This window comes from Salvelinus fontinalis, chromosome 41 (assembly GCF_029448725.1).
Source record: "Salvelinus fontinalis isolate EN_2023a chromosome 41, ASM2944872v1, whole genome shotgun sequence".
NCBI lineage: Eukaryota > Metazoa > Chordata > Actinopteri > Salmoniformes > Salmonidae > Salvelinus > Salvelinus fontinalis.
Genome location: NC_074705.1, coordinates 14,320,757 through 14,345,497, shown reverse-complemented (window position 1 = coordinate 14,345,497; position 24,741 = coordinate 14,320,757). Strand labels below are relative to the sequence as shown.

Genomic DNA, 24,741 nt, shown 5'->3' with positions numbered 1-24,741 from the left:
TTATTATTATAATGAAACGGTTTATTTTCTATACTAACACGTAGGTGAGTCTACAGTACGTGCTGACATTACCTGTGGGTTAGCAGCTTGGTCCATGATCTTTAGCAGAAGAGCTTGGTCCTGGTCTCTGACTTGGTCCTTTGAGTCGCCTAGTCGATCTATCAAACTCGGCAAAACTAACGGGAGGGTGGGAGAAGGCAAGGACAAAGATATTCATGATGTGACAACAACTCCAGGTGACAAGGACTCAAGAAAACGATGAATCATAAAGATGTGTTGTAATGCATACAATTGCCAGGGATGGCTTACCAGTTCCAATCTGTGTCCTAAACCGTTCCTGTAGTCTTGTTACTAAAGCTGTCAGTATGTCCATTCCCAACAAAGCCACCTAAGAATGAAGATCAAAATAAAATAAAAATTCATACTTACATTTTTATCTTAATAACATAGGCCATTCAACAAAAGCATAAATGTTAGACATTTTGAGAGAGAAGAATGCATAAAATAAAAAAAATCGTCCTTTGAAATACAAGCTCCGTTGCAAAGGATTGTGGGTAATGTGATAAATCTTGATTTTGTTCCCAAAATAAAATGTTAAAAGCAAAGGAAGCCCTCAAACACAAATAATACATATTGTAACACCCTACGGATGCTGCTGTAGGACTTCAGTAGAAAATAAAATACTAACCATGTCGGAAACCACTTTGAGATTTGATTAGGTCTTGGCTGGCACTAAACAAGGTATCTTCCCTTGTCTTGGGGTGGCATAGGACACTCAATGAACGTGTAGTGAGAGTATCCCTGCTAACGCCATAATCAACACCTTAGCATCACCTGAGCTTCTTGCTTGGGCTATGGTGCAATTTTTGGAACCCCAGGGTTTATATTTGTAGAAAGAGAACAAGTTCTCAACAGTTTCCTGCTGTCTCATGTCCCCTAGTAGATAATTTCACAATGCACATACAACGTATTGCTGGTTGTAAATACAAATTCATATCAAAAAATGTGTCTGTGTAAATAGCTTTAATTACTGAAGACTATTCAGAAGTGACAGAACACAAAAACACACCATTTCAGAACAGGTTGTCAACCGCTGTCTAGAGCTGTGAGCCTGCTGCAGTGCCCCCTCCCTCTGAAAGTCCTGCAGTGTTTGACTAGGCCTGCCTTCCTTCTTCATCAACAGCTTTCAACCTACTCCCATCTGATGCTGAAACAAAAACACAGCACTTCCAGCGCTGATGGTAAAAACTAACTGGTCTTTACTAGTAGGGTAATGACAGAAGCTAGCAAAAAGAGAAAATCAACTAAATCCTGATAATTCTTCACGTAGGGGTTTAGCCTATTCATTGATTCCTAGCCATTCATATGTGGCATTCTCCTCCCCTCTACTTGTGGGGGCCAGCCCAGGTAGATAGAAACCAGACAAACTGGGTCTTATCTGGGGTAGCCTAATGATAGTTTGTAAAATAAGCTCATCACTATCGCCGTGGGAGTCCATGTCCCCATTACTGTACTGCTCTCTCTGAGCAATCACTCTGATTGGAGGGGACACCGTTTCTAGAGCAGCACAGGGTGCAGCGTTCTGATTTGCTGCGAGAGGTAAGCTGTTTTCTATGCGTGTGAGTGCGTGTGTGTGTGTTGCCATGGCTTCTCCCTTCATCACACACAGAGTTCAGAGGTCAGCTCCAGCCTGAAAGCACAGACAAATCAAAGCAGCGAACCCCTCGCTTGAGCTCAGTCGACAGATTACTCAACATCAGAGCTCGACAAAAACAAGCTGTGAAACTGTCGACAGTGTCCCGCTCTGCCACCTCAATGGAAGAAGCAGTTAGAGACTCTGACCACTGACAGTCCGGCTGGACATTTGTGGAGTTGGAATAGCTGTCATAAACAGTCTGGGGAATTGTATCAGCTAGGTTAATAGCCTAAAGCTTGGGTAGGGGGCCGAATTGTCTGCTCTGCTGATAACATTAGAGTCCCATATTATACTATGGCCTTTCAGCAGTGCAGTGATTGTGTAGTTAGCTAGAGTTTACAGGAAATGTCCCTAGGGTATTACTGTCTCTAGTGGATACAGATCAAACACAAAGGATTCAGGCCACCAAACAGATAACCATCCCCTTGGTGAAGAATGAATTCCTTACTGCTCAGCCTTCATCTTGTGTTTGTACCTGTACTGAGGCTAAAGACCTAATAGTGAAAGAATGGGTGGGTGATGTAATGTTTTGGGGTGCTGGACATGTAGGCTAGCTAGACTTAGGCTACATCTGATGTATCACAATCACATCTTTTCTAGGACTGGCAAGGTGAGATCTACTCTGGTGGGATCTGGGGGTCAAGAAGACCTTCAAATTAACAGAGTACTAGGATACACAGGGATCAGACACCAAGTGGTTTAGAGTCCATCCACCTCATTCTGCACTGTTCCTTATGACAACCAGCTATTAAAAGCCCCATGGTAGTGAGCAGCCATCAACGGCTGTCAGGAGCTAACCCACTGGTCATTTACAAAATAGCCTCCAACACTCTACTCAGCAAACTGGATGCAGTCTATCACAGTGCCAGCCGTTTTGTCACCAAAGCCCCATATACCACCCACCACTGCGACCTGCATGCTCTCGTCGGCTGGCCCTCGCTACATATTCGTCGCCAGACCCACTGGCTCCAGGTCATCCCTAAGTCTTTGCTAGGTGAAGCTCCACCTTATCTCAGCTCACTGGTCACGATAACAACACCCACCCGTAGCACGCGCTCCAGCAGGTATATCTCACTGGTCATCCACAAAGCCAACACCTACTTTGGCCACCTGTCCTTCCAGTTCTCTGCTGCCAATAACTGGAACGAATTGCAAAAATCGCTGAATTTGGAAACTTATATTTCCCTCTTAACTTTAAACATCAGCTATCTGAGCAGCTAACTGATCGCTGCAGCTGTACATAGCCCATCCAATCTACCTACCTCATCCCCATATAGTTTTTTAAAATTATTATTTACTTTTCTGCTCTTTTGCACACCAGTATTTCTACTTGCACATAATCATCTGCACATCTATCACTCCAGTGTTAATGTGCCTATTTATTGCCTTACCTCCTCACGCCATTTGTACACACTGTATATAGACTTATTTATTTATATTGTGTTATTGACTGTACGCTTGTTTATTCCATGTGTAACTCTGTTTTGTTGTTTGTGTCGCACTGCTTTGATTTATCTTGGCCAGGTCGCAGTTGTAAATGAGAACTTGTTCTCAACTGGTCAGCTCATCACTGCAGTACACATGAAGGCCTATAAAGCAATTCACCTAATATTGTGCACAACGAGCCTTTGTGTGAAGTTTGAAGCCACAGGACCTGTAGGTTATAATCTCCCCCCAGGTGACAGTCTCACACACCCTTGCAGAACTATGTCCCAGTGGATGACAGATTCTCTCCTATACTTGTGTTACACCAGTACCTTTCACCTTATGGTTATTGTGGCAAGTTTTGGGCTGCCTGTGACAGTGCCATCCTATGGTATCCCATACCTTGAAATTGCTGGAGTTGACCCAGTTGGTAGCGACACCATCCACCATTCTGTCCAGCATGGTCTGGTCCTGCTCCAGGTCCTGGGACTTGTCCTTGTCCAGGATGGAGTCTATGATGTCTTGGCCCACCTGTAGTCTCCGACCCAGGTCCTTCTGCATAACCTGCTCCATACAGTACTCCATATTCCACTCCATAGTGTCTCACCAAAGGTATAACACCACAATATCACGAGACAAGGAAAAATGTATAGGCCTAGTCTGCTCACAGAGAAGATCTCAACTGTAGTGTAGGCCTATATCCCAGAGATATTACACACTTTCCTATATCCCAGAAAGTGTGTAATGTTTATCCCAAAAAGTTGACCCTTTATTTCAAGGGTATGCTGTGGAGATGAAATCACGGGGAAGGCGAGAATGCAGAGATAACAGCAGTCCAGTCAGGAACTGTCCAGAGGTTTTAGGTCACTCGTGTTCCAGATCAAACTACAAATATGATCAGTCGTGGACAAGAGGACTGAGGATAAAGAAGAGGATTGCTGAAATGATTGTACTTCATTCTTCAGTAATTCTTCGCTTTCTTGTGGACCTAAAATCCCAAGGGGATACAGAATTATTATAACAAGTACTCCAAACAATAGGCCTCATTGTAACACAAACTAAGCAACACAGTGTAATTACAGTCAGTGTAACAATTAGTAGCTAGTTAATAACAATAGTATTTAGCTGGACTACTGAACTGAGAATTACACATTAACGTTACACAGCAATAAAGCCCCATGTTTATTGAAGCATCGATACACAATTTACTTAGTTAACTTTAGTTACCTAGCTAGTTAGCTAGCTACTGCACATGTTGTATAAGATGCTAGCTAGTGTTATTGGTTTAGCCAAGCTAGCTGGCTAGCTTAGTAAATTAGATAGCTAGCTAGATAGCTTTTGTGCTAAACAAAACGGATAGCTTGCTAACTTGAAATATGACGAATTATTTGCTATAAAGACAAATAACTATCTAGCTAGTGAAAACATTACTGTTAAATAGTTAGCTAGCTAACGTTAGATTAAATGCAGCTAACGTTATAAACCAACACTGAATCAAGGAGAGCAAACGTAGCTGACGTTAACTAGCTAGATGAAGCTAACTAGCTAGTCGCTAGTTAGCACGCCAAGCTGGTTCACTGTCTCCTCCAGCTAGCCAGCTTCCGTTGGCTAACTGTCTCTAGCAGCTACCAGCAAACACTAAAATTATGCTAATAAATATCAGCGGTCAATTCATTTACACTAGAATTAGGCAATTCTCGTCACCAATTTATCAAGGGATTATTAACTAGCTAGTTAGCCAATTACCAATCATCTGCATCCAGCCGCTCGTCTCAGTTCAGATTCGTTCGGGAAAAAATCAAGAGCCAGGACACTGGACTTCCAGCAGTACTACTAGTAAGTTAGCAGACGATGAACCCGCACGTACTGTATGCGTGGAGCCAAGTACAGTACTCACAACAAACGTTATGTAGCCTGCTAGCTAGCTCGATCCAATGTGTGATGACATCATCTAGCTAGCAACAGTTACTTGAAAAAATATTCTGCTAGCTACGTTAGCTATTTGGTTTACAGTAATAGTTTCCAATGAATGTCATACTTAGCTTGTTTGCACGCCAACAGTGCCCTCTGCTGTCTATTACTGAAAGCTCACTCTCACTTTCAAATATTTTATTGCAAAACAGTAAACACTGACAATTAAAGAGTTTGTACAGTGTGTTGTTCGTGTTGTTTTGTATCTCAAATAGTTTGTCTTATTTTATAATAAAACATGTAATAATAAAACACAGTGTAAATAACCCTATTTCACTTTGTAGAACTAGCCTTTGAATTTTAAAACAGTGCAGGTGTCAAACGCAGGCTATTATGGGATGACCTTATCTTAGAACTTGGTCATCCTTTTTAAAATAATGTGATCATAACCTGCTTGTCAGTAGAACCTCGAAATAATATTATAGCAACCCTCAATTATTGCTTTTCCACATGTTTCCTTGTGTTTCAACATCACATATGACAAAGATATTACTAGCATGTGATGAGTACCATATGCCTCCTGCAATTGAATTATGTCTTAAACTTTGTATCTATGTTATAATACAATTACATAAATAACATCTCATTCTTGTTGACACAACGCCCCTTTAATTTAATGTCAGAACCGTGTACATTGCAAATAGTATATATTGTGCATCACTTAGACGTTATTTACAAACACCAACAAAAGTGCAAATGTCCGTTTTCTGTACCAGTTCCAAGTTACAGCAATGTTGAACAACAGCTCATATTAGAATAATACATATTAAACGACTACAGTAGTGTTCAATTGCTCGAGATAATGACAATCGATAGTTTCTCAATACAGTAGTAACAATGGATGGATGGATTTGAAAAAAAGATTAATAAATATAGAATTATCTTTCAGTATGAAAAGACAAAGAAGGAGAACCTACTGTGGCTTAATCCACACAACCACTGTGGCTCTTGTCTGGAGTGATATGTATCAAATTAAACAAACAAAAACGAAGTGAGGCAGGTTCAATATTTCCACAATTACATTCCCTCAGCATATTAAAACAAAACCTATGAAACTGGTGAGGAACAGCATGGAGTGAGAACTATAAAGTAACAAGAAAAACATTGGACTTGGTGGCTCTTTCTGGTTCAGCAATTTTTCTTCCAAAGTGCATTCTTCATCGCAAAAATAAAAATAAAAATCTGGATAAATTAAATCAAATTGACATTATATGATGTCTTCTAGCAAATACATACAGTACCAGTGTTAAAACTATGTTATTACAGTTCAATATTCAGAAACATTTGAGAAGCCGCAAATGTCAAAGTAACATCAACATGTGAAATATACCCTGGGAACAATGGGTTCTAAGGGCCACCAACTTAAAATTGGCTACTTAGACCGAAGTCAGTTACAGCAGGCGTTGAAGCGGCACTGAAAACAGAAATATGGCGTCAGCGGCACATCAAACTAAAACAACTCATCATTCCCTCCTTGCCATGATTGGCACCTCTCTCCCTCCTGGTCCTCACACCCCTATTTTTATTTATTTATTTTATTTTACCATTATTTTACCATCATCCACCCCTCCCTCTTGGTCCCCCTTTCCTGGTCCTCACACCCTCTTCTTTTATCTTCCTTCCTTGTCCTTACACCCCTCTTTAATCATCCTTCCATTCTGGTCCACACACTCTTCATTTATCCATCTTAGTCCTTACACCCCTCTTTATTCATCCTTCCATTCTGGTCCACACACTCTTCATTTATCCATCTTAGTCCTTACACCCCTCTTTATTCATCCTTCCATTCTGGTCCACACACTCTTCATTTATCCATCTTAGTCCTTACACCCCTCTTTAATCATCCTTCCATTCTGGTCCACACACTCTTCATTTATCCATCTTAGTCCTTACACCCCTCTTTAATCATCCTTCCATTCTGGTCCACACACTCTTCATTTATCCATCTCAGTCCTGATCCCCCTCTTTCTTCACCCCTCTTTCTCCATCCCTACATTCTAAACACAGGGGGCCTGTATTTGAGGAGCGACTCTTCTTCATTACAGGTTAGAGTAGTGTTTGACTATTTACAATCTGAGGGAGGGGCAGAGAGGTTCTTCTTCTTGGGCCACTAGTTAAACATGATGGATTCTGGGTCCTGGTTCATCATCTGGGCCATGTGACGGAGGACATCCTTCTTAGTGATGATGCCCAACAGACGCCTAGAGAGACGGGACGGGGGGACGACGACAAAACAAAACACAAATCATTCCACCATTCAATAAACCTCGGAATGATTCAACAGAATCTAGTCTTCATAAATCTAACACCAAAGTAAAATGAGCCTATTTTAGAATACTGGTCCGGTTTCCCGAAAGCATGTTAAGGCTAAGTTTATTGTTAGAACCTTCATTAGGAGCATACTTAAATCTCCGAGCCGTTTCCCAAAACCGTGGTTACTATAGCTGCACTTGATTAAGAGCATTGTTAAAGAGCAAGCGTTAGAATTAGACGCTTCAATAGTTGTAGCCATAGGTGATAATATCTCATAGGAGCTGATCTGTCGTCAGTATCGTGGAATAATTCTGACGTTAAGGTAAGACAGCGCTGATCCGAGAGCAGCGCTGTCTTTCTTTCGATCCTGTTATTATCGCCACATGCATCAACAGCGCATTTAGCGGACGGTCTGTCCGCGTGGTGTTTCGGGAAACGCACGTTACACCTTCGGCCGTCGTAGGAAAGAGCCGTTGTTAAAACAGTAGTTAGCCTAAATTCCATCGCTATCGGGAAACCGGGACCTGGACTGTATTGGTTAATTGACTGACGACAGACTCACCCGCTTCTGGTGACCAGACACTGTCGGAGGCCCAGCTTTCTGAAGATGTCCACCACGGTCTCCATGGGGGTGTGGTCCGTGACGGTGAAGGGGCTGAGGTTGAGGATGCGCCGCAGCTTCAGGGGCTGGGGGTCGCAGGCCTCGGCCACCTGGGGGTTGTCCTCCGTGAAGTAGACCACGGAGCTGCTCACCACCCCGTCCTGCTTCTGACGGGCAGTCTCTGAGAGAGAGAAATATCAGCTGTGGCTCCTCAGACCCGACAGATAATAATCAACCGACACATTAAATACAGTATTGTTCAACACATGCTGATGGGTTTTAATTTCACGGTGAAAACAACCTAATGGTACAGTCCCACTATTTTGTTCAACGGAACCAGGACTTTTAGCACGTCAGATATTGATGTCGTAGAGGGAGACCAGAGAGAGGTCATTTTGGAAGTGGGTTACTCATTTCATTTTGGAAGTGGGTTACTCATTTCATTTTGGAAGTGGGTTACTCATACTCACCTTTGCCAAAAAGCTTCTCAAATACAAGCCCCACATATCACGCTTGTACAGCCTTGGATATGAGTGCAAGTCGGGTAGCACTGATATTTGGCAGCCTCGGCCATGTTACATAGGCTTACAGTTCACGGCCTTCAGATTGCAGGCCCACCTAAGACTTGAGCAAAGCAACTAGCAAGGTACTGTTCTCTTTCAGCTGTTATGGGCATCCTAGCTGTATGAAGAAGGTGCTTTTTGTATCCTTCTATGCATCCAAGACCTTCAAAATATCTGAATCATTCTTGATTGTAATTTGTGGATTTGAATAAAGTATTTAAAATGTGTGTGTGTGTGTGTGTGTGTGTGTGTGTGTGTGTGTGTGTGTGCGTGTGCGTGTGCGTGAGAGCCAGGGTTAATGTCTTACTGATGGCCACAGTGAGTTCCCTGCGCTGGACGAAGCCGATGAGGCGCTCTGACTCTCGGGACACGACCACAGGGAAGCCGTTGTAGTCGGTGTCCTTGATGAGCGTCTCCACGTCCTCCACCGTGGTGCTGTCCTGGGTCAACACGGCCAGGGGGGGCTCACTGCGCCTGGGACGCATCACATCCGTGGCCAGGGTCCTGTGTACGGATCACATTGGGAATTCTTAGGGGCTGTTTCCCAGACAACAGATTAATCCAACTCCTGGAAGCAAAAGCATGGTCAATGGAGAATATTTTTAGTTCAGGATGCTTAATTTGTGTAAAACCAGCCCTTAGAGAAGGGGTGACTCCTGACTACTGCAGGGTTGAGACTTGACTAGGGAAGGGGTGAGGTTCCTCCCCTGAGAAGGAATGACAAAGTTCCTAATATGTATCCCATAATACCTGTGTGTGAACTCGTCCCTGACGTCCAGATAGGGGTAGCCGTTGAGTTGGATGTGGGACTCGTAGATACCCTCCTTCCCAAAGGCGTCCGCTACCCACTTACTGGTGACGGCTGCGGCCATGAGGGGGACGATGTACTCCAGACCACCGGTCAGCTCAAACATGATGACCACCAGGGACACGGTCATACGGGTCACGCCTCCTATAACGACAAAACAAAAGGGGTCAACCTGATGACTTGAGTGTTTATTTAATAGTGGGAAGTAATCCCTCCCTGTTTCAGTCTGTTTTCTTCCGTTTGGTGCCTAACGAACACTACCCTAACGACGACTCACCCAGACATGCGGCAGCGCCCACCATAGCGTAGAGACCTGGGGTAACACAGTCGGCTCCGGGACGACACCAGCTCTTAAAGATGATCCAGTCGTGGTGATGGTAGGCCATCTGCTCCACAGCGATGCCCACGATTCGCCCAGCGATGGCCCCCACAGCCATACTGGGGATAAACAGCCCAGATGGGATCTGAACATAACACAGAGGGCATAAAACAACATGGTTGAGAGGTGATCTGAACACAACACAGAGGGCATAAAACAACATGGTTGAAAGGTGATCTGAACACAACACAGAGGACATAAAACAACATGGTCGAGAGGTGATCTGAAGACAACACAGAGGACATAAAACAACATGGTTGAGAGGTGATCTGAACATAACACAGAGGACATAAAACAACATGGTTGAGAGGTGATTTGAACATAACACAGAGGACATAAAACAACATGGTTGAGAGGTGATCTGAACATAACACAGAGGACATAAAACAACATGGTTGAGAGGTGATTTGAACATAACACAGAGGACATAAAACAACATGGTTGAGAGGTGATCTGAACACAACACAGAGGACATAAAACAACATGGTTGAAAGGTGATCTGAACATAACACAGAGGACATAAAACAACATGGTTGAGAGGTGATCTGAACACAACACAGAGGACATAAAACAACATGGTTGAGAGGTGATCTGAACACAACACAGAGGACATAAAACAACATGGTTGAAAGGTGATCTGAACATAACACAGAGGACATAAAACAACATGGTTGAGAGGTGATCTGAACACAACACAGAGGACATAAAACAACATGGTTGAAAGGTGATCTGAACATAACACAGAGGACATAAAACAACATGGTTGAAAGGTGATCTGAACATAACAATCACCCAAAGAGCACAGTTATCCTACTCAAAACTTGGTAACATTTTATTTTGAAGGGCACCTACATCAAAGGACCTAATATTTTCATATTTCATAACCCACACATACCGCATTCATAAGCAGTTCAGTAACACTTCATAACTGCTTACGTCAGCGATCATAACCCCATCTAGCCATGTCGTACAGCAAACTGACCTTCATGCCGAAGGTGAAGATCGTTATTACAATCTTAAAGATAAGAGCCAGGGCCAGCTGCCACAGAGCGCTGTAGACCCCGGGTCCAGCAGGGCGGTCTGGGATGTCGTCCACCGGGCGGCTCATGTTGGGGTTATTAACGTAGTCACACAGCTGAGAGGACTCCAGGGCACCGCAGTCGTTGAACAGCTCGGAGATGAGCTCGCTGGTGCTGCGCCGCGTGTACGGGTTAGGGAACGCCAGGACCGCGGTAATTCCCGTTATCACGATCACCTTAAGTCAATCAAATCAATCAGGTTTATTAATAAAGCCCTTGTTTACACCAGCAGTTCTCACAAAGTGCTTAACAGTAAACCAGCAAAGATCCCAAAAAGCAAGCAAGAAGCAGAACCTGGCATTATGTTTGAGTCATTTAGCAGTTGGCTCTTATCCAATCAGTGCATTCAACTAAGATGGTCCAAATCACAATCATTGCATTAAGACATTCTTCTGAATAGCTACTATCTGATAAATCAGTTACCTCGAGGACGGGGTACTTCCCCAGCAGAGTGGTCTTCCTCCTCCTACACCAGGCGATGTTCCCCCGGATGAAGAGGGCTCCCCAGAGGCCCCCGAACACCCCCAGCAGGATGAAGGGGACCAGCTCAGCCATGTACCAGGGGGTGTGGTACTCCACGTAGAACAGGACCAGTCTGCTGTTGCCGAACGGGTTGATGGCGCGCAGGGTGAAGGCCGCCACCAACGCAGCGAAGAAGGAGCGCCACAGAGTCTTCAGAGGGAAGTAGTAACTCACCTGAAGAGGACAGAGATTACATAGCGACGGCACTTCTACCGAAATACTTTTGTGTTTCAAAGGAAATGGACGGGAAAAATAACGGCAACATATCTGGAAGTGAGATGACGTTTGATTGAATGGACACATCAGGTGATTTATAACAGACTTAAGTATACAACACCTCCTCCAGGCTGAAGAGAACTCCTCCAATCGGAGCTCCAAAAGCCACTGACACCCCAGCAGCAGCAGCAGCCGATAACACCTGCACAACAGACAAGCCGAGTTACATGCAGACTACACGAAATACTTGGATAAATTGTTTAATTTCCCCAACTTGTATTATTTCCGCAAAAATGGGAGCGTAATGGGCTATAACCGTACCTCTCTGCGCTTGCCCTCGTTCTTGCTGTACTTGGAGAACAGGGAGCAGAAGAGGTTACCACAGCAGCAGGCCACGTGGACCAGGGGCCCCTCCTTCCCCAGGCTGAGCCCGGAGGACACAGCCAGGACCAGGGTCACCGTCTTGATCAGCAGGGTCCACTTCCCCAGGTACCCCCGGATGATGAACCCACTCAGGATGGTCTTGATCTACCCAAGACGACACACAGCAGCCCCTCATTGGTATAACCTTTGCAACTGCGCTGTTATCGGAAATGAACGCACACTCTTTTCAGCCAATGAAAACGCAGTATTTAAAATACTATCGTATGGTTATTTTCTATTGGTGAACGGTACCATTTCAAACACTCACCTCAGGAATACCTGACCCACAGGCGTAGGGGGCAAAGACCCTTACTAGAGACACAGCCAGGAAAGAGAATAACAGCGCCCACAACACATACAGGAAGTAATTCAACACATATGCCCCGGGACCCTGGAGAAACAAGAACAGGTGGAATGTATGGGTTTAAGGAACTGATACACAATCATCCCACTCTCTATTACAACAAACACCGCGTTAAACCTCAGAAACTGAGAGAGGTTACATTTCCCCAAGCCACACCCCTATATCTAGCCACGTGACGGCTGCCGTTCGTCGGGCTAAAACACAGGCTCAGCATTGTGGCTTTAAATCGAGAGGATATCTGGTTAGCGATCTGCTGACCTCAGAGTGACCGGTCATCAGCTCGGCCCACTTCTGCCACTGCGGACACTTGTCTCTGTCGTCGAAGGTGGTCTCGTTGGAGGTCCAGCAGCACTGCTCCCGGCTGTAGTACAAAGCAGACAGACACACCCCTTCTTTCAGATCGGTCATCCAGTCCACAGCCAGGTCGATCACTCCAGCCAGCGTACCTACACGGGAGGACACACAGCACGAGATCACAGATCACACTACGCAAGGGAACGGGCAAGCCTATCAAAAGGATTCAGACCAGACGTGGTATTTCACAACTCTGGCAGTGTGACTTGGGATTGGTTGTTAAGATAGCCATGTGTCATGTCATGTGTGTGCAGCATGAATCCCGGCACCCAGGGGCAAATCCCACGTGCGCCATACTACAAGAGACTAGCGCAGCACCAAAGGTGGAAGACCTTTGCAGGATGCCTCTGCGGTTCCTACCTGTGAGCATTCCTATGAGCAGCATCACCACCCATCCTGACCAGGCATCCAGAAGACTCTTCATCAGCTCCCAGTAAGACTCCTTACTCTTGGTGGTGATCTAGAACAACCATCAATCAATCAACCATCAATCAACCATCAGCGGCAGGTTCAGCAGATCATCAGGTTAACATAATCAGGTGGACATCAAAGAGTTTTTCTATGATGATTATGAAGAAGAAGAGGATGAAGAAGAAGAATTATATCCTCTGGGGATGAAGAAGAAAATGCTTAGAGTGTAGAGCTCTGTGTGTGTGTGTGTGTGTGTGTGTGTGTGTGTGTGTGTGTGTGTGTGTGTGTGTGTTTGTGTGTGTGTGTGGTGTGTGGTGTGTGTGTGTGTGTGTGTGTGTGTGTGTGTGTGTGTGTGTGCTCCCCTCACCTTCCTATGCCGGTCTGTGTCGCGTGACTTCTCCCGGAGCCAGTCAATGGTGTGGAAGTCTTCGTAGGTGCCAACGTCTGGGAAGGGCTCGTCCAGGAAGTCCATCAGGTTCCCAGTACCATTCATCTCCTCTGAGGGAGTGGCCCCAGTACTGCTGGCCCCTTGGACAGAAAGACAAAATACGATTTTTTTTATTGTCTAATGATGGTCTTCACACATGTCCAACGGAGATAAGCTTCTGCTTTATCCCAACGCCTCGAAAAGACACACACAGACAGAGGTTGAAGAGACCGCGAACCCAGCCAAGTCAGGTCTCCGATTCTCAACACTGTATGAAGCTCAATAATACTCATGGGATGTATGAAATTCTCATTCTTGGTATTCGGGTGACCAGACAGACCTTGTGATACTGTGTCCAAGTTTTAGCTTCAGTTTGGACATTAGTCCTGGGCAGACAGTGGGCCTATTTTATGTTCTTACAAGCATTTTATTGCTAACTACATTAGCAGCTTACTTGGATACATGGTCGCTATAATTCTGTGATTTTTTTCCCTCTCTGAAGGTAGCTACGTCATGCAGAGGTAGTGACAACAGTAACGTTACTGAGCAGTCAAGAATACAAGAGTAGGCTAGCGACTTGCGGGCCATGCATGAATACTGAATTACAAATCATTGATCAGTGACAGATCCCTTCATGTAGCTATTAGACATAGCTAGCTATATTAAGTAGATATGGATGTAATGAGACCGATAATGTTAACGTTAATGCTAGTTAAGATTTGGCCAGATATGCTTCTTCCTTTATTAATTATGGCATTATTAGACATGCAATGAAATTCATGCTTACCGTCTCCGTCCATTGTTCACACGATCCCACTCCTCAAAATAAACACATCTATATCTCTTAGCTATATAATCACCAATATAGAATGCATTTTGATGCTGTGTTAGTTCGTCACCAGCCAAACATGTTTAGAAAATACAGAGAAGAGGACGTCATAGGTTTCTGCTTCCCACAATGCATTTGCTCAACCTGTCAACGCATGAAGGTGGAATTGTGAGTATTGAAATGGCGACGCCTTGTGGCTGAAATAAAATAAAACAATTATCCGTTTATTCATCTGTGCGTAGGCTACTGTTCACTCAGAGACCAGACCGCTAAACTGCCTCTATAAAGAGTGTTATTTGTGTACTATTGTGTGTTGAAAATGTTTGTTCTTCTCTCCTTGACATGGCCTGCATATTCAGCCTCCTACTTGGGTCACAAGCTCTGTATGTCAGGGATCTGATACAGGAAAAAGGAATGTATCACCGGATACTGTTCCAAATCAAATAAATGCACCACAGAGTACCTCTGTATACTAAAACAATAGCACTTAATAGACGGGCTATTTAATGTATTTGATCAATTCAGAGTCCCCTAAATCTCTCCTAAATCTATAGATGACATGTCAATGCCCTAGCAGCAGCATAGCTTGTTTAGTCTTTTAAGTTGATATAGCAACCAAAGGATCGGATGTCTTCTCCCATTTCCATCAGCCTTATTTTAAAAGGTAAACACGGTCAGTTTTATTCTTATTTAATCTCATCTCCCTGGCAACACTCCGTGGGTCCCAACAGTTTCTAAGGAAAGAACGCTAGTATTGAGAGAAAGAAGTAATTCCGTAAACTTAAATAGCATTTTCACCCTGTTTGTGTGTGTTCAGTGGCGTCATGCCCATAAAGGGCACATTAACCGCCTCCAACGTTGTTTAATAAGAAAAATTGTCAGTACGTCCAACCGGCCTCACAAGCGCAGACCACGTGTAACCACGCCAGCCCAGGACCTCCACATCCGGCTTCTTAACCTGCGGTATCGTCTGAGACTTGCCACCCGGACAGCTAATGAAACTGATTAGTATTTCTGTCTGTAATAAAGCCCCTTGTGGGGGAAAACTCATTCTGATCGGCTCAGCTTGGCTCCCCAGTGGGTGGGCCTGGCTTCCAAGCGGATGGGCCTGTGCCCTCCCAGGCCTATCCATGGCTACGCCCCTGCCCAGTCATGTGAAATCCATAGATTAGGGCCTAATGAATTTATTTGAAGTGACAAATTCCCTTATATGAACTGTAACTTTGTCAAATCGATGAAATTGTTTAAACGCATTACATTTTTGTTCGGTACAATTTGGCAAAGCTTTGTAGCCTATTGATTCCTTCTTGATGAATCAATCAAATATTTTTGACATAGAATTAGCCATTATGATTATGGTTCTAGATTGCAGGGGGAAATGTTCTTTCGGGTGTTTGAAAAATGCAAAATTCTTCCAGATGAGAATCATTATGCCCCCCCCATATCCCCCCATCCTCACATACTCACATGGCACCCCTTTGTGTGTGTGTGTGTGTATGTTTTGTGAAATAAATCAGCATTTTTATTACATCCTGTCTGCATTTTAAAAGCATCCTTCGTAGGCTACAACCTCCTGACTGTGTGTGTGGAAATGGGCATCACCATAGATCTGAATGATGCTGTTGTTCAATGCGTCTGACTCTCACTCAGTCACTCTCTCCTGACCACTGAGCAAAGCAGCGGCGGAAGCGAGCCTCCAAGGGGAGGGCAACATGTCAGCAAGCCGCTACTTTCCTCCTCTCCACTGCAGATGATGTGTGCATGTTTTGAGTGAGCTACTGATCGCTTGAAGAAGTTACTCCCTCCCAGCCCATGCTGGTACTTGTAAACCCTAATTGGGCGTACGGTCTTTTGAACAAATTGAGCCTCGATAGGAACCTACTGGCCGTAGCTTCCTCTCGCTTCAACTGGCTGTAGTTCAGAAAGACAGGAGTAGAGAGAAGCAGTCGGGAGCCCTGGCTGCAGCTGACTGTGGCACAGAGAGACAGGGGGAGCAGGCAACTCGGGAGCCAGAGCTGAGCTGAGCCGGAGAGTGGCCTCTCAGAGTGGGCAGCACTATGGATCCGGGGGTGTGCGTTCTGGAACTCCTCGGGATCCTCTTCTCTATTGGTGCCTGGATCTGCTCGCTGGCCACCACCATCATGTCCACCTGGCTGACCCTGTCCACTGACCTGCTGCCCGCGGAGAGCTATGAGCTGGGCCTGTGGGAGACGTGTGTGGTGCAGGACCTTGGAATTCTGGAGTGCAGACCGTATGACAGTCTCCTCGGCCTGCCTCCGGACATTAAACTAGCCCGGATCCTCATGTGTGTAACAGTGGCCACGGGCCTCCTGGGTCTCCTGCTAGCCATTCCTGGAATCTACTGGATCAACAGCTGCAACCAGGGGCCTGAGGGGTTGAGGGTGAAGAGATTGATGAAGATGCTGGGGGGGATATTGTGCTTGGTCGCAGGGATACTGGGTCTCATACCTGTCTCTTACATCGCTCACCTGACGGTCATGCGGTTCTTCGATGAGGCCGTGCCGGCCATCGTGCCGCGCTGGGAGTTTGGGGATGCCCTGTTCTGTGGCTGGACAGCAGGGTTTCTACACCTGGTGGCTGGCTCTCTGCTGGTCACCTCCTGCGTGTGCCTACAAGAGGAGCCCTGCACCTTACAAATGCCTATACCGCTACCGAGAAGACATACATACGTGCACACTACCAATACCCCACATAGGAAGAGGTCCATGGAATATGTTTGATGAGCTATTGAGAAGTGAGAACAGTAATCTCAGTAGCCTCTGCCCTGTCTCTATCAATGGAGAATAAAACACTGATTATCTAAAGCTTTTTCATGCTTATTTACATTAGCTATAGTTATTGAGTACACTTGCTGGGACAAATCTTTCTCCATATATTGAGACAGAATGCTGGTACTTATTTCAATCACTCGAACAGGGTTTTGTGCATGTCATGTTTGCAAAAATATCCCCTACTGTACATTTATCAAACAGAAATTCTTCATGGAACCAAAGAGACTACAGCTTTAAAAGCTGCCATTTTCTTCCTAATACGTCGCTGTGCCTACTGTTGGCACTGTTTAAGAGATAGTGTGCAATGGTGCCAGAGAATTTGATGACAAGCAGTATATCGTCTGTGAAAGGACTGTAAACTACAATTCTGACCAAGGTTGATGATTCTGTATGTCAATGTCAATGATTGCCTTGGATATCTTATTGCAATACCAATAATTTTTTACAGCATCTATCATCCTTATTATCCAATAACTAAATGAAACCAGTTTGAATAGAGCTGGTTTCTCACTAGCAAGTGCATAAAAAATATATCCCTTCTTGATATTCTACACAGTTACTCAATCAACAAATGCATTACAGGAATAATTAATCAAGTTGTAAATAGAACAAACAGAAAAAGTATAACATTATATTGTAGAAAGCAAATAATAATTAATGTGAGGAATGCACTAAGTATTTGGGAATGTGTGTTTCAAATGGTGAAATATCAGGACTTGCTTGCAACAACTTGACAAGACAATGACTTCATGGATATTTGAGGATCTGATTGTATTTGTTTCATTTCTGCTGAAATTTCCACTATACATTCTCTCTAGTTAGAGGCCAATGTTACTGATTTACCACATACATTATATCAGATATATACCAATATACATTATACTGTATATTGCTCTGTAGTGGTTTTCTGACTCTGAATTGATCAGACATTATAGTGCCACAAGGCTACATATCCTACACCAGTTATATCCATACCGTGGAGAAATCTGAATATTAAAAAAAGTTTATATTATCAAATAAAGAAAAAAATGACAAAAACCTGCCCATGATTCATTCCTAAGCATCACAAAACACCTGCTTGTGTTACACAAGCTCAAACTGTTGCTAGACAACGATGAGGAAGTGAGTTTAAGTAAGGTGAGATGACAGACCAAGTCCAGTGGAAACGGAGCTTAAGTCTAATTCCTGCTGATTTGGGTCTTGGTTCCTGGGCTAAGCTGTAGTTAATGAACATCATAATAATGATACGTAATGTGAGGAATGTCAGATTTCCTGGACATCGCCCATTACACACAAGCTTGCACAGGCAGGTCAGGTTCTTATACTTCTTATACTACATTTTTAAAATTCAATTTCTCCTTTATTTATTTAGCCAGCTGAGTCCCATTGAGATATGAATCTCTTTCTCAAGGGTTCCCTGCACGGCAAAGCGGAAGCAACAGCCGTAAAATACTTCCTGTCTATTTCAATGCAATAATTTCATTTCCAAATGAGACCATATTCCCTATGCAGTGTATTACTTTTGACCAGGACCCATGAGGCGCTGGTCAAAAGTAGTGCACTATTTAGGGAATAGGGCGCCATTTGGGACGCACACTTGCGCCCGAGTGTGCTCTGCTACAGTTCCTCCCAGGTCTTCACATTACGAGACCCCGCCTGGACTTTGAAATGCTCGGACTGCTCCCCACTGCCTCCTGTGTCCATGTTGTCATCTGAAAGATCCCATTGTTGTCCTCTCACAATGGAAGTCATTATAGCTTCCTATGCTAATCGCTTGATCTATCATAGGCAGTGGTTGGTCCTACATCAGAGAAACACATGGAGCCAACCACTATATGTTAAACAGCAAACAGCTCTGTTGTCACATGTCACTTTGAAACACAATGAAAGGGAACATTCGAAACCATTCTATCCTACTTCAATCTCACAGTCACAAAACACCACAACAGCTCTGTTGTACAGTGCTGGTACAGTTATGTTCCTTTCTCAGCAGACTGTGAAATGCCTTGTGGGAGATGTCTATCGCTTGGTGGTTAATGATTAGGGTCAGGGTGGTTAGGGTCACTATTAACGGTTAGGGTTTGGGTTACGGGTTAAGGACAGGTTAGGTTCTGGTTACGGGTTAAGGACAGGTTAGGTTCTGGTTACGGGTTAAGGACAGGTTAGGTTCTGGTTACGGGTTAAGGACAGGTTAGGTTCTGGTTACGGGTTAAGGACAGGTTAGGTTCTGGTTACGGGTTAAGGACAGGTTAGGTTCTGGTTACGGGTTAAGGACAGGTTAGGTTCTGGTTACGGGTTAAGGACAGGTTAGGTTCTGGTTACGGGTTAAGGACAGGTTAGGTTCTGGTTACGGGTTAAGGACAGGTTAGGTTCTGGTTATGGGTTAAGGACAGGTTAGGTTCTGGTTACGGGTTAAGGACAGGTTAGGTTCTGGTTATGGGTTAAGGACAGGTTAGGTTCTGGTTACGGGTTAAGGACAGGTTAGGTTCTGGTTATGGGTTAAGGACAGGTTAGGTTCTGGTTACGGGTTAAGGACAGGTTAGGTTCTGGTTATGGGTTAAGGACAGGTTAGGTTCTGGTTACGGGTTAAGGACAGGTTAGGTTCTGGTTACGGGTTAAGGACAGGTTAGGTTCTGGTTACGGGTTAAGGACAGGTTAGGTTCTGGTTACGGGTTAAGGACAGGTTAGGTTCTGGTTACGGGTTAAGGACAGGTTAGGTTCTGGTTACGGGTTAAGGACAGGTTAGGTTCTGGTTATGGGTTAAGGACAGGTTAGGTTCTGATTACGGGTTAAGGACAGGTTAGGTTCTGGGTTTGGATCCATGAAGTTCAATGAGTTGTATCGGTCTATTCCTTCACTATCAACGGAACTGTACCAACTTTAGTGTTGTTACAGAGTCAAAAAATAGTACTGTATGTTCAGTCTTAGCAAACATCGTAATCCCCCCCCCCCCCCCCCCCCCCCCTCAGGACAGGTTAGGTTCTGGGTTTGGATCCATGAAGTTCAATGAGTTGTATCGGTCTATTCCTTCACTATCAACGGAACTGTACCAACTTTAGTGTTGTTACAGAGTCAAAAAATAGTACTGTATGTTCAGTCTTAGCAAACATCGTAATCCCCCCCCCCCCCCCCCCCTCCCTGAAACATTATGCTGAAGGCAATAAGGAGGAGGTAAGACAATGAAGTCAATGCTCTGAGGACAATAACTGAGAACTTCAATGCCAGGGTGAGTGATTACACAACGGTGGGGAATCCAGAACATGTTACACAACATCAACATCTATCATCTCCTTTCAACCTTCTATCTTAATGCCTGAGATTTACGTCAGCCACACCACTATACCACGCAGCTATACTGTAGTAACGCTATGCTAAATACAGACTAGTCCAGGGCTCTCCAAGTTAACCCTGTTCCTGGACAGCTACTGTCCTGTAGGTTTTCATGCCAACCTTAATCTAACGCACCGGATTCTAATAATGAACTGGTTGATTAGATGAACCAGGTTAGTTACAACTGTGGTTGGAGCAAAATCCTACAGGAACAGGGTCGGAGAGCCCTGGACTAAAGACTAGACCCACAATCAGGTACTTTAATATCCTTATTCTGCCTATGATGAGGGTGTGTCCTGCCCACTATAAAGGCCTCTGCCTCCAGCCAGACCACAACCAATCGGCTCAATGAGTTCCTCTGCAGACAAAGAAAAGTGTTGGACTCCTGACTGAAAAAGCTTTTTTGTTCCCTCCCAACACAGTGTGCTGTCCACAGGATCTGACTGTTCTGACTTTCAGCCAGAGTAACAATCCCCACTGTGATGGTCCTTACTCCTGCTTTGAGAGGTCTGGTCAAGGACTCACCTGCCCTGCCAGTCTCAGCCTCTTCTCCTGCGCTGTTCACATGTACAGGGCCCAAATGACTCAAATAGAGGCTTCACAACACACATCACTTCTTCTTGGCCTCTGGTGTCTTCATTTTTTGAACCATAGTTAAGGAGGACATTATTTTTTTTTTACTTGTCAAAGCAAGTAAAACACCTGAATAAATACCTTTAAAATCCTCAAAAGAGAGCAATGAATGTTTTCCAAATTTGTTCAATCTAATCCCTTCTTCCTTCCTCTTCCGTAGCACAATCAAATGGATTATGTGATTTTGTGGGGCTGCGACTGTCAAAACACCTACGACTGTTTCTGCCAGAGCCATATTTGACTTTAACACGATAACACCTTACGGCCGCTAACGGAAGCCTCGTTACCAGGAAACAATGTGGTATGTGTGTTCTAATAGGGGCAGACAGTGGATGTGTCCCTAATTACACCCTTTTCCCTTTATAGTGCGCCACATTTGGTCTCTGGTCCAAAGTAGTGCACTATATAGGGAATAGGGTGCCACTTGGGACATTTTCAGTTAGTAACTACCCAGAGTTCACCAGTCAGTGGGGGAGCTCTACAGACTGCAAGGCACAGTCAGGGATAGAGGATAATTGAGGTCCTTGCCGTACTGTCTAAAACCAGACTGAGGAACAATCCTGTTGCTACTGCACATCAAAACAAATACAGTGTGTGACAAAATTGTATTGATTAAAACATTGTCTCTTTTAATCACATGATTTATCACAACTATTTGACTGAATTGTGTATGTGTATAACATTGTACCTGGATGTCAAGAGCCCTTAAAAGTTGAAGAATAAATTTTCAATATGATCAAATAAACAGCAACAGTACAAATTTTGCATAATTTACAAAGAAACACATTCAATGGCATCAGCAATACAAGTATGAAATGTAAAACATATTTAATGTAATCTGTTTTCAAACTCCCTTTGGAGTGATTGCAAGGCAATGACTAAAGACAAGTGTGTTGCAAGTACAGCCTCAAAAGAGAGCATGTGTGTGTGTGTGTGTGTGTGTGTGTGTGTGTATGCTCCCAATTACTGCTACTCTAATGTTACGAATCAATTTATGATCAATGTAATGACATATTTTAAAGGTGCAATCTGCAGTTCAAACAATAACAAAGTGACCATCCATCCATGATACCGAAAATATAGTTTTAACCACGATGACGCTATACAGTGTTTGTTTAAAATTACATTGTTTACAAACAATGGAGTAAAACAAGCTTACATTTGGGGTTCTGATGGGGAATGACAGTTAAACTAAGCTCATGATGCATTTATAAATGATATTCTTCAAGAATCAATTGGTGTACACTGAGTATACAAAACATTAAGAACACCTGCTCTTTCCACAACAGACTGACCCAGGTGAGGGCTATTGATGTCACTTGTTCTGAGGTTCTGAGGGGTTCTCATACTAACCATATAGTTTCATCAAACGTCTATTCCTTTGTTATGTCACGTCACTTCAACGCTTCAAATACAACATAGGATATGGTCAACTCACACAAAAATGCTCATCAAAGTGGAAGGCAGGATTGTCCCTGGCCTGAGAGTTACTCGGATTATCCCTACTGTGTCCCACAGACCCAGGGGACAATGTCCCAACACTTGACCCATCAAAGTGTCTTGCCTCTGGACAAGAAGGCTCCACTCTGGGTCCCATCTTGACAGGGAACCTGTAGAGGATGAAGATAACTCCACTGACGATTATCATAAACGACCCTATGATCCCGACCCCGATACCTGCCCCCGGGTTCTGGGTCACAGGTGCAGGGGGCATGTGGAAGTTCGAAGGGAACGCTATTGTTTGATTGGTCACCACTGAGTTCAGGTTCCACAGGAGAGGTATGAGAAAACACACAGCTGACAACAAGCAGAGAGTACCAGCCACCGCGAATGCACAGCGGATAGGCGTCTGCTTCTCCAGGCCGAAATAGACGCTCCTGAAGGCGTAGACGGCGGCGGCGTTCCCACAGAACCCCACGACCAGCCCTATTAGAGTGATCACCTGGGCCGTGGCGACCTCCGGGGGCGTGAAGGAGTCAGACAGCGCCATACTCTGACAATACATGACCCTGAACCCAGAGGTCACGAGTGTATGGCTATAGAAACACACCCTCCAGATCCCGACCCAGGCCTCTCCTGAGGTGATGAAGGTTAAGTCGGACACGTGCCAGACCCTCCACTGGATGAGTCCAAGGGTCACCGCGGTAAGGACCCAACCCACGGCGCTCAACCACAGGCTGACGAACTGAGGGTGAGCCGTGTGAACCAGGTATGTCATATCACAACACACTGAGTCTCACCTTAAACGGACAGCCAAGATAATCCACCGACAGTCCTCTTAGTCTGCCTACAGACAAACAACATCTTCTGATCAGATGAACTGAAGCCCCATCATCTCAGACAGAGCTCATCTCAGAGAGCTGCCGTATTGAATGAACAGCGATCTATTAAATGATCCTCTTTTTCACCCTCAGACTCCGGACTCACACCTCATATTAAAGAAGAGGCTTGGATACGTTGTCGCTTTCCCAGATCCGGTCCTGCTGTCTCTAGGATGGAAAACAAAGCACCTGCTTCCCTCTGAGAGGTAAAAAAAGCATGGATGTGGTGAGAGCAGGCAGCTAACAACACACCTGTGAATGTGAAGAGCCTCAACACAATACATACTTGAGGAAAGACAAAAAGTGAGAGAACAATGACTGAGGCAACTGTTGCCATGACACAGTCTACAAACAGGGAAATTACAATGGGGATTAAATGCAGTGAATCGGGACACATTAATTAGATGTTGTCAATAGGCTATATGTCCCCATTTGAACTACCTCAAAGGCTGTAGTATGACCCAGGTTTATTGCATGCCATAATGTAACGCAATCAACATTTGTAAGAGTATGACGAATGTGGGATAATAACAGGGAATGTCATACCTGAGGTAGGTGTTAAAATGAACAAATTAGACACATGCAGTAAGGGGAAGGGGAATACCTAGCCAGTTGTACAACTAAACTCCTTCAACTGAAATGTGTCTTCCGCATTTAACCCAACCACTCAGAGAGGTGCGGGGGGCTGCCTTAATCAAAATCCACAGCGCCCGGGGAACAGTGGGTTAACTGCCTTGCTCAAGGGCAGAAGAACAGATTTTTACCTTGTCAGATCAGGGGATTCGATCCAGCAACCTTTTAGTTACTGGCCCAACGGTCTAACCACTAGACTACCTAACCAATGTGTATGTGAAAACATTGATTGAATATAATACAGTGGGTTAAACCATATAGTATACTTTTAGAAAACCTTGACTAATGTCATTAAACAACGTAATCCCCACGTCTACATTGAGCACCCAAGAAAATCTAGCAATTTGTTTGCCTTGTCTAAAAATTGCCTTTATAAATCAACTGTATGACGTAATTGCAGGACAAAGCATGCTAGATCGATAATAAAATACACAGGATGTGCTGATGAATCAAATACAAACTGACATCTGACAAACACATTACCTCTGTTCTGACAGGTTAGTAGTGATGAGAGCTACAGACCAGTAGTCAGTGTGCCGGCCATCAATCGTCCTGGATTCATTTTTTATACCACTGTAAACAAGACCGACGCTTCGTCATCTTGTACTACATAAAGTCACAGTCATAACAGCTCTGTTAATGATTGCCTCTTCAATTGCTATTCACCAGAACGAGGAAAGGGAAGGTGGGGCTAATTAACCGATCCTACAT

The 24,741-nt window shown here is 44.4% G+C and overlaps 4 protein-coding genes and 1 non-coding gene across 15 annotated transcripts in view; 2 read left to right on the top strand and 3 right to left on the bottom strand.

Moving 5' to 3' along the window:
• Window positions 1–5,150, bottom strand: part of LOC129840573 (CLIP-associating protein 1-B-like) — a 35,351-nt gene extending 30,201 nt beyond the window's left edge. For 10 of the 11 annotated variants that reach the window (XM_055908541.1, XM_055908544.1, XM_055908543.1 and 7 more), the window contains exons 1-4: window positions 4,868–5,150; window positions 3,524–4,109; window positions 310–388; window positions 73–176 (exon numbers count right to left, since the gene is read on the bottom strand). In XM_055908541.1, the coding sequence (XP_055764516.1) occupies window positions 73–176; window positions 310–388; window positions 3,524–3,718 (378 nt within the window). In that variant the 5' untranslated portion in view covers window positions 3,719–4,109; window positions 4,868–5,150. The remainder of the gene's footprint in view (window positions 1–72; window positions 177–309; window positions 389–3,523; window positions 4,110–4,867) is intronic. The other variant, XM_055908555.1, reaches the window with a different exon arrangement.
• LOC129840756 (U4atac minor spliceosomal RNA) lies at window positions 745–874 on the top strand. The gene has a single exon (XR_008757257.1). It is a non-coding gene; the product is annotated as a U4atac minor spliceosomal RNA (small nuclear RNA).
• Window positions 5,151–5,678: 528 nt separating the features above from the next.
• Window positions 5,679–14,473, bottom strand: LOC129840286 (H(+)/Cl(-) exchange transporter 4-like). The gene is made up of 14 exons (XM_055908052.1): window positions 14,280–14,473; window positions 13,433–13,593; window positions 13,015–13,114; window positions 12,559–12,746; window positions 12,205–12,327; window positions 11,835–12,041; window positions 11,635–11,715; window positions 11,199–11,471; window positions 10,679–10,951; window positions 9,595–9,781; window positions 9,260–9,461; window positions 8,817–9,013; window positions 7,908–8,127; window positions 5,679–7,293 (listed from the first exon to the last, which is right to left on the bottom strand). The coding sequence occupies exons 1-14, from the start codon at window positions 14,290–14,292 to the stop codon at window positions 7,203–7,205; spliced, it is 2,316 nt and encodes a 771-aa protein (XP_055764027.1). The 5' UTR covers window positions 14,293–14,473; the 3' UTR covers window positions 5,679–7,202.
• A 1,507-nt stretch (window positions 14,474–15,980) lies between these two features.
• LOC129840347 (putative claudin-24) lies at window positions 15,981–18,137 on the top strand. The gene has a single exon (XM_055908158.1). The coding sequence runs from the start codon at window positions 16,379–16,381 to the stop codon at window positions 17,060–17,062; it is 684 nt and encodes a 227-aa protein (XP_055764133.1). The 5' UTR covers window positions 15,981–16,378; the 3' UTR covers window positions 17,063–18,137.
• Window positions 18,138–21,706: 3,569 nt separating this feature from the next.
• Window positions 21,707–24,739, bottom strand: LOC129840421 (claudin-34-like). The gene has a single exon (XM_055908294.1). It carries the CDS (start codon window positions 23,292–23,294, stop codon window positions 22,506–22,508), a length of 789 nt encoding a protein of 262 aa, XP_055764269.1. The 5' UTR covers window positions 23,295–24,739; the 3' UTR covers window positions 21,707–22,505.
• Between the last annotated feature and the right edge of the window lie 2 nt (window positions 24,740–24,741).

Excerpts from the sequence above, each read along its gene's own strand:
- LOC129840286 (XM_055908052.1), bottom strand. Across the intron at positions 11,472-11,634 it reads TTCTCTTCAGCCTGGAGGAG|GTGAGTTACTACTTCCCTCT; the intron begins GTGTTGTATACT and ends TGTCCTCTTCAG. Across the intron at positions 9,014-9,259 it reads AGGGACGAGTTCACACACAG|GACCCTGGCCACGGATGTGA; the intron begins GTATTATGGGAT and ends ATCCGTACACAG.
- LOC129840347 (XM_055908158.1), top strand. The coding sequence starts at position 16,379 with ATGGATCCGGGGGTGTGCGTTCTGGAACTCCTCGGGATCCTCTTCTCT.
- LOC129840421 (XM_055908294.1), bottom strand. The coding sequence starts at position 23,294 with ATGACATACCTGGTTCACACGGCTCACCCTCAGTTCGTCAGCCTGTGG.